Genomic DNA, 12543 nt, shown 5'->3' on the forward strand with positions numbered 1-12543 from the left:
CAAATTAAGCCGGACTGTGGGGGTTCGTGCTCACTCCAAGCTTGGAGCTTGTAGAGTTCTCCAAACTTAGAGTTTGTTGAGATAAAACGATCGACCGCAAACATCATTGTTTCGATCTAATCCAACCCCTCTTGGAATCGAATTTCTTGGAAGCGACTACGCTCGGAAATTACTAATTTCTTGAAAGCGACTGCGCTCAGAAATTTTATTTGTTTTCGTGGTAGCCTTTTTTGCTCCGAAACTAACCCTAATTTCTTATTCTTTTTCAGGATGAGTAACCTGAACAAATTGGACTTTGCTCCATTGGGAACAACTGGCTCTGAATATCACATGTGGGTTCGTGATATCGGCCAGCATCTCAAGGCCGATGGAATATTGGATACGATTCTCGAGCCTAGCCAGGACGTGCTAACTGTTGAGCAAGCTCAAGCTTTGGAAGTAAATAGAGCAGCCTTAGAGGCAAATAAGGCCAAAGCCATCATCCTAATGACTCGTCATATGGATGATTCGCTCCAGTACGAGTGTATGAATGAAGAAGACCCCAGAAGGTTGTGGGTCTCACTCGAAGATAGATTTGGAAACTTCCGTGACTCCCTGCTTCCTGACCTAGAAGTGAGATGGCATAGCCTCCGCTTATGTGATTTCAAGTTAGTTCTTGACTACAACTCGAAAGCACTTCGCATTAAATCCTTAATGGAATTCTGTGGTAAAGATATCACAAATGCGATGTTGATTGAGAAGACTCTCTCTACTTTTCCCGTCTCTGCATTGATGGTTGCTAAGAACTATCGAATCTATGTTACTGCAAGACGAATCACAAGGTTTCATGAGCTCATGGGAGCTATGAATGTCGCTGAAAAGCATGACAACATCCTTATGAAGAACTATAATTCGAGATCCGTGGGAACAGGGCATTTTCCGGAATCCAATTATAGTCGTGCCCCTAAGAGAAGGCGCCAAGAGCGAAACCCTAATCTTAGGGATACTTCTGGACGTTCGGGTCCATATAATCGCTCTACTTGGGAAGGTAACCGCCAAAATAGGTGAACACGGAACCGAAGAGGTCAACGTGGATAGAGAGAGGGAGGCAACGCCTCTGGCCATGTTGGTGGCGCCACCAACACTAAGAGCCATCTAAATGACGCTTTCAAAGCGCCTCAATCAATGGAGTTTGAGCAAAGAGATGTATGTTCTCGATGTGGAGTGTCTGATCATTGGGCACACATTTGTAGAGCTCGTGAATAAATTGTCACCGCCTACAAAGCATATTGTGAAGCAATAGAAGCTCACTATGTGGAACAAGAAGATCAAGAAGATGATCTAGAGTGAAGGGTTGAAGACTACAAATCTGGCTGGGATCAATAGATCGCCAATTTTGTTTAAGTCTTTATTTTTCCAAGAGATGTAATAAGCAATTGCCATATATTTTTGTAGTAAATGTCAATGGTTTAGGTTTTCTTCAAAGTAGGCTTACCCAAAATAAGTGTGATGTCTAGGAAAGTTATGAGATTAGTGGTACTTAAGAGAGCATTACTCCACCGACATCTCTCTACTCACCTGGTCACATTTGTTTTGGAATTACCGAAAGAAGTTAGACGACTACCATTATTTTGCATTAGCTATCATTTTGGATTAGATTTTGTTTAGTCAAAAAGACAAATATGTAACTCTGTTGGCTTATGAATAAAATTTCGAGTTCTTTATGACTCCATTTTGATTATGAGCATATGACTTTTGTGACTACGATGACTGGACCATCAGTATTAATTCAAGGACATGGAATAGCCCAAGTTCCACTTGCCAAATGGCACCTTAATTACTGTCACAGAAAATCTCTACGCTTCTAGGGCGAATCACACCTATGAATAGCCAATGGATTCCATGCGAAAATGCATGTAGGGAACGGAAATGAGTTCCTTTGCAATACCTCTAATGATTGCAAACAAATGCGCATCTTAGAGAAGTTTATGTGTCTCTCTAGTGGATTCTATGTCACTATTCGAGCTATTAATCCAATGAAGTTATGAGAGAAGATTTCTAGGATTTAGACACATATTGGCTTTGTCACGACAGGATAGATCATTCCTTTCGAGCGAAACGAAGCATGAATCAAAAGTTAATTTCTAGACTAAGTGTGACCGACGCTGCTGCCTAGGGCACCGCCTCGGTCCACCACCAGCCTGGTGCTGGGCCGGCTGGCACAGTCCCTATTCATGACACCATGGATAGCGTGCATCATGGTTATGGCGCCCCAGGTGATGCTGCAATCACCAACTTGCTTCAAATAGCGTTTCAGACTCTCGGGCCTAACCAAAATTCTCATTGGTTGCTTCTAAAGCCTCTCGCTGGTTTTACAAAGCCCGTCCCTTAGGAAAATTAGGACTAAGACAGTCCTATGCAAAGAAAATGAACATACTCATTCTGTTCTTACATAGAATCCATGTGGATTCTGTGGATTGATTCAACCAACTTGCGGACGCTTAAATATTTCATGATGATGGTTGACACGCAAACATGCTGGTCACGTGTTGTGCCATTGTCCACCTATAAATGCTACTTATGCTGCACTCCTAGCACATATCATATGACAACGGGCTCACTCCCCGGATCATCCTATTCAGTCAATTGGATTTGACTATGCTAGAGAGTTTACATCGAAAGACTTTCGATGGATATTGCAATAGGACTGATGTTGGACATCACATTCCCATGTACCCCATGTACACACCCAAATGGTCTTGCGGAAACGACTACGATGGTAGTCCGGACATTGGTAATGCGCACCAATCTCCTTCTATCCGCTTGGGGTGATGCAATATCGCATGCAGCTATGCTAATTCGTCTACGACCCACAGCCAATAAATGTACCTCTGCGTTACAGCTAGTGACTGGGTACAAGTATCGTACTTATGCATATTTGAGTGAGCCATTTATGTGCCAATTGTGCCTCCACAGCGCTATATGATGGGTCCTTACAGACGAATGGGTAACTACGTTGGATTTGAGACTCCAACAATCGTTCTCCACTTAATGCCCTTGCAAGGCGATCTCATTACCGCTAGCTTTGCGGGTTGTCACTTTGATGAGACAGTCTTCCCGTCGTTAGGGGGAGATAAGAACACGGATGTTCAGTAGGAACAACAGGAATTGTCATGGCTTGTCCCCATTATGTCTCATCTCGATCCCTGTTAAAGTGACGAGATCACACAAATATGCTGCAAACAAGCCTGCAAGGAAGGACGTCCCTATGAGAGGACGTAGTGCCACCCTACACGGAGGTAGGCATGGCGCCAATACCAAAGAGAGTGGCACTCTGGTGTTACAGGCCATTGCCCTAGCTAGGATGCGTGGGAGGCCCGTAGGTTCGAATGACACTTTAGCACATTCCAATCCTTTGATCATCAAGACTCAAAATCCGTCTCATGAGAATCTTACGGGTTAGCGTTATCATTGGGGGACGCCTCAACGTCAGAACATATTCCTGAAAATATAGAGCTCTATGAAAATTACACTAGTGTACTTGAGACGTGGGATAGAAACTCCATCATAATTGATGATATAGTTGCGCATTTCATTGCGCATGAGTTTGTTGAGTCAGATGATATCGAACCATGCTCCGTTGATGAATGAATGCCAACGTAGAGAAATTTGGCCTAAATGGAAAGATGTGATCCAGGTTAAGATGGATTCTCTAATGAAAAGGAAGGTTTTTGAGCCAGTGATGCCAACACCTCTTAACATAAAACCTATTGACTAATGGGTCTTCGTTAGAAAGCGTAGTGAGAAAAAGAGATGGTAATCTCGCCTTATGGGCCAAGGCTTCTCACAAAACGCCCTGGAATCGACTACGATGAGACATATTCTTTCGTAATGGATGTCATTGCACTCCACTACCCTGTCAGTTTGGTAGTTTCGGAATAACTGAACATGCAGCTTACAAATGTGGTCACTACGTATCTGTATAGGGATCTAGATACGGAATATACATGAAGGTTCATGGTGAACTTCATTTACCCAAATCAAATTGCTCTAGACCACATAGCGCGTTTACAAAGAGGTTGAAACGCTCACTAAAGTGACTACTTGATTGGGAAGGGATATGCCCACGCGTTTCCATAACAAGTTTCGGATTCCATCGCGGTTCATGTTAGACATGATCTTCATTAGAAGCCCTTAAAGAGTTAAGGGAAACCGCTGAACACTTGAAATCTGATTTTGAGATGAAGGATTATGGGAGAACACGATTGTGTCTCAATTTGGAACTTGAGCATCGTGTCGATAGATGCTTAAGCATTTTGACAAGGTCAAACCTTCAAGCACCCCCATGATCGTCTGTAGTCTTGATCCTGAAAATGTCCCTCTTCGTCTGAAGGATGATGACGAAGATGTGCTAGAGGCAGAAGTGCCTTACTTGAGTACAATAGGGGTATTATTGTACTTAGCTCAATGCACAGGACCGGACATCTCATTTGCAGTGAACTTGTTAGCTAAGGTGTAGCTCTGCGCCAACGCGACGACATTTTGATTGGTGTAAAAGATATCTTTCATTACTTGAGATGTACGATTGATATGGGCTTGTTCTATCCCTACATAGAGAAGATGGATTCGGACCCATCACACACCAGAAAAGTCACCAACGCTGGCCTGTGTTCTCTATCCCTATCCCAAAACGATATAAGTGTTTTGGAAGGTTTTGCTGTTGCTGGGTACCTCTCTGACCCACACAAAGGTCGCTCCCAAACTGGTTAAGTGTTCACCATGGGAAAAGACCGTGATATCTTGGAGGTCTACAGAACAGACCGTCGCTATATCTTCGAACCATGCAGAGATTATCGCTCTTCACGAAGTGGTTAGTGAATGTTTATGGATTAGATCCATAATCACGCATATTCGAACAATTGTGGTTTGAAGTCTACCACAAGATGAGCCTACGAGCATTTAGGATAATGCTGTTCGTTTTGAACAAATGAAGCAAAGCTACATCAAAAGCGATAACATCAAGCATAATTAGCAACAACAGACTCTCCTCAAATACCAAAGTGAACTAGGTTCGATCTGAGGATAATGTGGCAGACTTGTTTACTAAGTCATTGCCCAAATCCACGTTCGAGAAACATGTGGCAAGAATTGGCTTGCGGAAATTATCTGAACTCCCATGATCGTAGTCATCATGGGGAGACGCAGACATCAGGGGGAGATGTCTACATGTTCATTTCGAAACGTGAAGGGTGTGTTGTGCTCTTTTTCCCCTTCGACCGAGGTTATTTTTGTCCCACTGGGTTTTTGTTACTCGGGAAGGTTTTTAACGAGACAACGAGAGTAGCACCGCGTTTGGGCAACACAAGGGGGAGTGTTCAAGTAAACCCTAATTTGTGTTTGGCCCAAACTCTAGGTTACTTGACCTAGTGGTAATAGGGTTAGATTAGAAAGATCTAGATTCCTATTCAATTTACGATTACTTTCCTTGTATGATTGAGATTCTATACATTGTAATCATCTATATAAAGAGACCCCTATTATCAATGAGAAGACAACGATTTCCTCTCAATTTCAGTTTCTCTACAACAGTTTTGTATTTGTAAAATTCTATAAATCATGGAAAAAGTTTGTTGTTGTAAAATTGTTAATTTAATATTAACAACAAAACAAATTATATTCTAAGTAACGCCTATATTTTTTAGATTGCGAATATTTATCTATTCCATATGAATCTTGAAAAAAAACAAACAAACTCACAGCATTGCGCGAGTCAATTTACTAGTGTTTGAGCTCCAAAACGTTCGAAAAATGTGCCATGCTTCCATTCACCACAAACTAACGTTCTTTGATGCATTCTCCAATGCACTTACAAGATTTTTGCCACTTCTATGGTATAATCTCGGGTCTACTCTTTTCGTATCATAATGCTTTAACACCCTCCACTGTCCTGAATCCTGTTTTAGAAATACACCAGGGACATGATGACCTTTACAGCTTTACCCACAAAATGTTTATTAGTAAAAAACATTTTTCTTGTTTAAAACTCGTCATGCCGCTTGTTTGAAGCAATTTTTTAATAGCCGGGTTACATTGCAAAACACAAAAGACGAAGATCGTTTTCATGATTTACTAAAAATTCAATCAATCTGCCCCTGCTTGTCCAAATAAATCCTTTTTTCACTTCTTGTCTAGCTAAATATCACGAGAATAATGACCACGAGTTATTGCAAGATACTTGGATACTCGCAACAAAAATACCTGATCGAGGCATCTCGACCAAGCAGCCTGTATTACAATTTACAAAAGAGAGAGAGGCACACATCCACAAGACCAGAACCCTAGATTAACAATTCAGAATCATATAATCTTACAAGGCAAGGGGACTTTCCCACATCAGGAATTAGACTTCTATAATAAACTATTTCCCTAAACAGCAGCTTCATTCCCCCAAAAGGCCAAGTAATGATCTGACCTTCAGTTTGACCACACATGAACTAGACCATGCCTATTTCCAGTATATATCTCATTACGTTCTTCATCATAAAAAAGGGCAGTGATGTCTTCCAATGCCTCAGCTACAGTGCTTCTCACTAGAGATGAGTTGATCCGCTTCCTTGAGGTGCTAGAACTGCTGCTACACTCATCAACCTTGGGACCGGCATTGCTAGCATTTATTTTGGCCAGGCATTTCCCAGTTAAGATATTGCTGACATGAATAGAACCAGCTGCATCAAAGACCATATGTTAGATACGTTCTTATAACATCAAGCTTATTCATCACAAGCCAATAGAATAACTACAAATGTCTTGCCTTTTAGAAGAGGTTGGAACATGCAAAGATAAATACCCTCTAGTACTTGTGATGTCCGAGAATGGCCATGATCATCTTATGATTTATTATTGTGTGTGTGTGTACCAAAAGATGCACTCAAGCAGTAAGTGTAGGGTAAAGAGGCACTTTTAACAATGACACATGGCACTTACATGCCCATTTGAGAATACACTAAATGTGCTTTCAGTTTTCAGTTTTCAGGTTTCACCTTATAATGTGTATATGTCAAAGTAAGAATAAGACCAAAGAGAACAAAACTAACACTACGTCCTAACCTCAACAAATTTGATGTGAAAGGATGTTAAAGTTCACATCTTTATTTCCATTATGCTTGCCAGAACTACAGAAACTAAGATGATAACTGACTGTGGCAAGGCACTTGTTCTGAGTCCAGCAATAAACTATGCAACCACTAAAAAGTGCATATAATCTAAAAGGAAGTGAAAAGTATTACCAGTTGGTTCCATCCAATGATCATCAGAATCAGCTTTGCAGTAGGATATGATCAAATCCTGATCACTTGTTATATAAATGTTATTGGTATTGCAGTCAGGATGCCACAACAAGTGATCCTCAAATGAAGTTACAAGTTCTCCACGAAAGTTCCAGACGGCCACAGTCCTATTTCTGAATGTCAGGAATAGCTGGTTCTCATACAGAAAGATAAATGCTGATGGAGTCATGAACTCAGCTCTGTTAACTTCCATCAGCTCCGCATTTCGAACCTACTCAATAATTATAAGTTATTTTCACATGCATGAATGATCAGGTTGCAAGAGAACTTCCATTAATTGCTATGGTTCACTTACATCAAGAATCTGAAGATTCTCATTTTCTTGCTTAACGAGAAGCTTTTCGTTGAATTGTTCTATGAAATCCACCTTCTTATTTCGATGAAGCAGATGATTAAACGCTTTGAGAACTGTGCCATCTTCTATTGACAGAATCTTCAGCGGAACATGGCTACTAGCTCTATTAAAAATCAGCAGCATGATACCTGGACTGTTACAAACAATATTTATGGGTAAAGTGAATACAGAAGAGTTTCATAAGAACATAGGCAACACACATTTGTATGCAACCATTAGAAGCTAACTAAGAAAGCAAAGAATAAGTAATTCAGAAAGACATTTGGAGGGGGGAGAGATACCTGATCTTGATTTCTTGTACATTTTTGTCTGATATAGAGTAAAGCATGGAATAGTTTTTAAGGTCAAACACCTTATATATACTGGCCCAAGACCCAAAAACCAAAAGCAAAATATGTTAGTGTCCAAATGGAGTTGAAGATCATTTATTAGAACATGACAGAATGAAAATATACCTATCTTGTGCAGAGTATGTTAAGACCTTGCCATTAACATCATCAAACTCTACAAATCCAGGCCACTTCAAGGACTCGGACTCAAAAAGAGCAAAACCAGCATCTGGCTTGCCCCTCCTTATATACCTATAATATTAGACAATACCCAAATAAAAAATAGATAAAATGGGAAGGAATTGAAAAAACAAGCAGATATATTAGATAAGACTACCCACTCAATCCTTGTAGATCTGCATTTCAAAGAGCTGAAGTTGTCCGAAGCATAGACAGAAACTGTGATGAGTGAATCATTGTTCTTGTTATAGAACAAGCTTCGGATGACTTCATCAGGACTAACATTCAAGAAACAGATCCTCTCATTTGTCTCTGCAGTAAGTATAGCCAACAAAAGACTATCTAATAAGTAATGACACACAATGCAGGCCTGATAAAATTTATTCTATTCTTTCATTAACTAATGTATGTTTACAATTCCACTTTCGCACCACGACTGGAAATTGCAGTTGCTTTTCCCTAAAAAGATTGTTTCATTGATATCAATTTGTCTCTGATCCTGTCTCTACTTTTCTAGTCAATTTAGATAATATTCGATCTTCTGCCACTTAAGTTATGTATCTTGTCCTCCAAATGTAGTGATTAATCATTCAATGAATGACTCCAAAAAGATTGACTGATCTCACTGTAATAATTTTTACTTCAGAAGATGCGTGCGCACACACACACACAGGTATACAGATATTCTCAGTGGTGTAACTCTGATTAAAAAGGGCACATGCCAGGCAACTAAACCTGTTGTCTACCAGCCTATTCAAATATGGCCCTGGATCGTGTATCACTTCATCATATACACATATAGTACAGTGGAATTTGTTATAACATTTATCACAGGATAGTTAGGCATATTACCTCTACTAAAAGCTGCACATACACCAGAATGAGCAAGAGCGAAGACTATGTCACGTGCCGCAACTATCTCAATTACCTTTGTCCTCTTCATCAGAAAAGGCAATTTGGAAGACAAATGACCCTTGGGATCATGAGTATCATATTCCTCCTGAAGCAGAATAAAATTAATAGATATTAGAAAAAAGAAATCAGCATGACATTGATAGCATCCCATTAATTACATTTGAAAAAGCAAGCTAAAGACTATCACGAATACCAACTTTACTGTTTTGACCGCAAATAGAAAAATGTCGTGTCATGATTTGATCTTTTAATGCTCCATAAAACACGGAACAATGAATGAAATGTTTTCCCATGGTAAAAAAAACTTTTAGTAGGATGTATAATCACAAGATCTTCTTCAGTGCCAACTTAAGCATAATCTAAAAGAGCCCCCAGGTAACGTAACAGTATATAAATCAGGGTGATAACCATAACTGCTGGGTCGGAAACAGAAAATCGAAACATCTCCTTATTAAAGAAACTTTCAAGATACAGGTCATGCGAAAGTAAAAATTTATCTTCCAAGATAAAATCTTATATTTGACAGGAAAAGCCAAGGATTTTCATGAATATCAAATTTACTGTTTGATCATTATAGAAAAACTGAAAAGGGCAGGGTCATAATTTGAGAGCTTCTAATGTTCCGTGATACACGGTATACTGGAATAGACATTTAATAAAATGTTTTTCCCATAGGAAAGAGCAACTTTAGTAGGTTGTTAACTAGTTAATATAATCACAGGGTCTTCATCAAGTCCAGCTTCAGCAGAACCCTAAAGAACACAAACCCTAGGACATTAAACAGTATATAAATATCTGGGTGATCACAATAAGAGCCGTGTCGGAAACGGCAAACCAAAACATCTCTCAATTAAAAACAGCTTCCTAGCTGCAGGGCATTCAGCCAAAGCAAACATTGTCCCTAAAACCGAATTCAAATTTCAAGCGTCTGCTTTTTCTTACAAGGATTCAGTGCCCAAGTTGTGAAATTTAGATAAAACTAAAACACAGAACCAATCAGGGCTTACATTTTGGACTCCAATAAAATCAATTTAAGCATAATCAGCACAATGAGAACCACATGCTCAGAAACCCTAGAGCCAATTGAATGTAAAGAATCGAAATTGAGATGAAAAAAAAAACAAACAAACCATCAAGTGCATGTTGCGGAATCTCTCTTGGGCATTGCTCATCCCAAAGGCTCGATCACGCTTTGAACAAATCTCACGCCTCTGAAGCTTCTTGACGCTGTTGACGAACCCATCTCCGGCGGCCCTCTTCTTCCTCGCCACCACTCGCCGGCCGGAGCACGGCCGAGGACTCGCCGATATCCTCCTCCCCACTTCCATTCTCAACTCTCAAGATTTCATACAAATGAAAGAAAAAAAAAAAAAAGCAAACCCTTTTCAGATCAGAACAAGGCCCCCAAAACCCAGATTGTGAGATGACCCAACTCTGATTTTGGGATTGAAATTGTAGGAGAAGAGGAGACACTATTTTGCTTGGGAGCCAGTAAAGGAGAGAGAGAGAAATTACTTATTAGGAATAGAAAATGATAATGATGAAGAAAATATATAAAGAACGGTGGAAAGCTACCTATGAGTGTCCCTGCCTCTCTCTCTCACTGATCACTATCAGGTTCAGAATGCAGATTTATGTAATAAATAAATTTCCTGTTTGTAATTTCATGAAATTTTTGAACATGGCCCGCCAATCCGCAATGGCCAACCCGAAATGTCCACTCATATTTCCGTTGGTACTTACTTTTATCATTTTGAACAAGAAGAAATAGGGAAGTGCTTTGACCACAAGAATTGAAAGAGTGTTCACCAATAAATAAATAAAAATTGAAAGAGTAGAGTGTGGGAGATTTGTGTTGATGAAGTTCAGATCGATGAGGGTTTTGGGTAAAGCAGACACCAAGTTCAAGTATCATGCATGTTAACAATATTAGAAAGAGTTCGATTTGTAATGGAAAAGTTTTTGCGAAACGGTTATATTGTGTTGGTATGGTAACTTATAAGAAATTATACTAAGTTAATACGTATAGTTGTTTTTCCAGATCATGATCATTTATTAGTGACATTCACGTCATATAGGCGCACAGAAGACTTTGAATCATAATGTGAGATCGCACATGTGATGTTTGTAATTATCGGTGTGACGGTGTGTCGGTTTGATGGTGTCTTTGATGACGATCAGAATGACATTATCTTTCAACTCGGATCATCATTCCTTTACAGCCTTACTCCATTTTTTACCAAGTTATTTTTGCCTGATATTTTTATGTTACTCACTGCATCATACATAAAACTCATTTTAGTTTTAAAAATTTTATAAATCGTTGACAATTAAATATGTTGATCTTTAAACCTAGCAGAATTGAATCTAATTTAGATTATTTGAAAATCATCATGGTTGCTTATCAATGATATTGACTTCTTACTCCATACATGCACCATTTCGATATCGTGCAGATTTTCTTAATTTTTTACGAGTTATTTACATGACACACTTATTACTCATGAATCACGATGAAGTTAGCAACTAACACTTAGTTTGCTCTCATCCTAAAAAAAATTGACTCATCACACATGACGACTTGGGGCTTTAATGGCACCGGTCCTTCCCACCATTACTAGATCATAGCCCATAAAAACATCAAAGTTTCGTCCTCAGCTCTAATCTTAGAATTTCAACTCCTTCGGTAATGATATCAGCAATATGGGCCGTTCCCTTATGGTTTGACATTAATCGGAGAGAGAAAGGTACACAACATGGAGATTGAAGACCTTAAGAAGCAAGCCTAATCCTTTACTTCGCTGCTCTAAACTTGAAATTCCAACTCCTCCCATCCCAAACAATGAAGCCCCAAGTACAATGAGTGAGCTTAATCCACCCGTAGCCATATGACAAATCTTTCTTTTTATCTCTCTCGAACACACAAAGGTACACCATGGAGGATATCGATCAAAATGGAACTTAAGCAAGTTAAGAACTTCGAAATGAAACGATCAAGATGAAAGCCAGCTGAGAACCAAACTGTGTTTTATATTAGAGCTTCATGCATGTTTGGTTGCTAATTTCACATGAGCAAACTATTCTCTCTAACAAGAGCCCAGTTAATTGGCGTGATTGAGGAATTAAGCATGGTAAATGCATTTGTCCAGCAACTGATCTGATCTATCCCTTACGTTTTCTCTAAGATTTTGCACAGGTCAAATTACAATTTGTAATACGTGCATGCAATGGTTCTACCACGACTTAACTATACAGCTTTTAACATCAGGTAGCAGCTCGGCACAACATCAAATAATTAATAAGTTTTGACTTTTGAGTTCAGAGTTCAGACAATACATGCAAGCATTTTCTAGATCAGCAGCAGATCCTATGGCGGAAGTCTCATTTCTCACTCAAATTCATGTCACCCTCTCAATTTTCCTCAGTGTCGATCTCCACC

At 39.5% G+C, this 12543-nt stretch overlaps 1 protein-coding gene across 1 annotated transcript; it reads right to left on the reverse strand.

Annotated features, from left to right (window-relative positions):
* Nucleotides 1–6200: 6200 nt before the first annotated feature.
* LOC112193433 lies at nucleotides 6201–10709 on the reverse strand. Its single transcript, XM_024333582.2, has 8 exons — nucleotides 10235–10709; nucleotides 9042–9189; nucleotides 8351–8501; nucleotides 8136–8261; nucleotides 7962–8042; nucleotides 7621–7813; nucleotides 7266–7536; nucleotides 6201–6704 (listed from the first exon to the last, which is right to left on the reverse strand). Exons 1-8 carry the CDS (start codon nucleotides 10430–10432, stop codon nucleotides 6454–6456), a joined length of 1419 nt encoding a protein of 472 aa, XP_024189350.1. The 5' UTR covers nucleotides 10433–10709; the 3' UTR covers nucleotides 6201–6453.
* Nucleotides 10710–12543: the final 1834 nt, after the last annotated feature.

The sequence above is a fragment of the Rosa chinensis genome, chromosome 3 (assembly GCF_002994745.2).
Source record: "Rosa chinensis cultivar Old Blush chromosome 3, RchiOBHm-V2, whole genome shotgun sequence".
NCBI classification, from domain to species: domain Eukaryota; kingdom Viridiplantae; phylum Streptophyta; class Magnoliopsida; order Rosales; family Rosaceae; genus Rosa; species Rosa chinensis.

Coding starts and splice junctions, on each gene's coding strand:
- LOC112193433 (XM_024333582.2), bottom strand. CDS start 10,432: ATGGAAGTGGGGAGGAGGATATCGGCGAGTCCTCGGCCGTGCTCCGGC. Junction 8,262..8,350: donor TGCAGATCTACAAGGATTGA/GTGGGTAGTCTT, acceptor CTAATATTATAG/GTATATAAGGAGGGGCAAGC. Junction 8,043..8,135: donor ACATACTCTGCACAAGATAG/GTATATTTTCAT, acceptor GTCTTGGGCCAG/TATATATAAGGTGTTTGACC.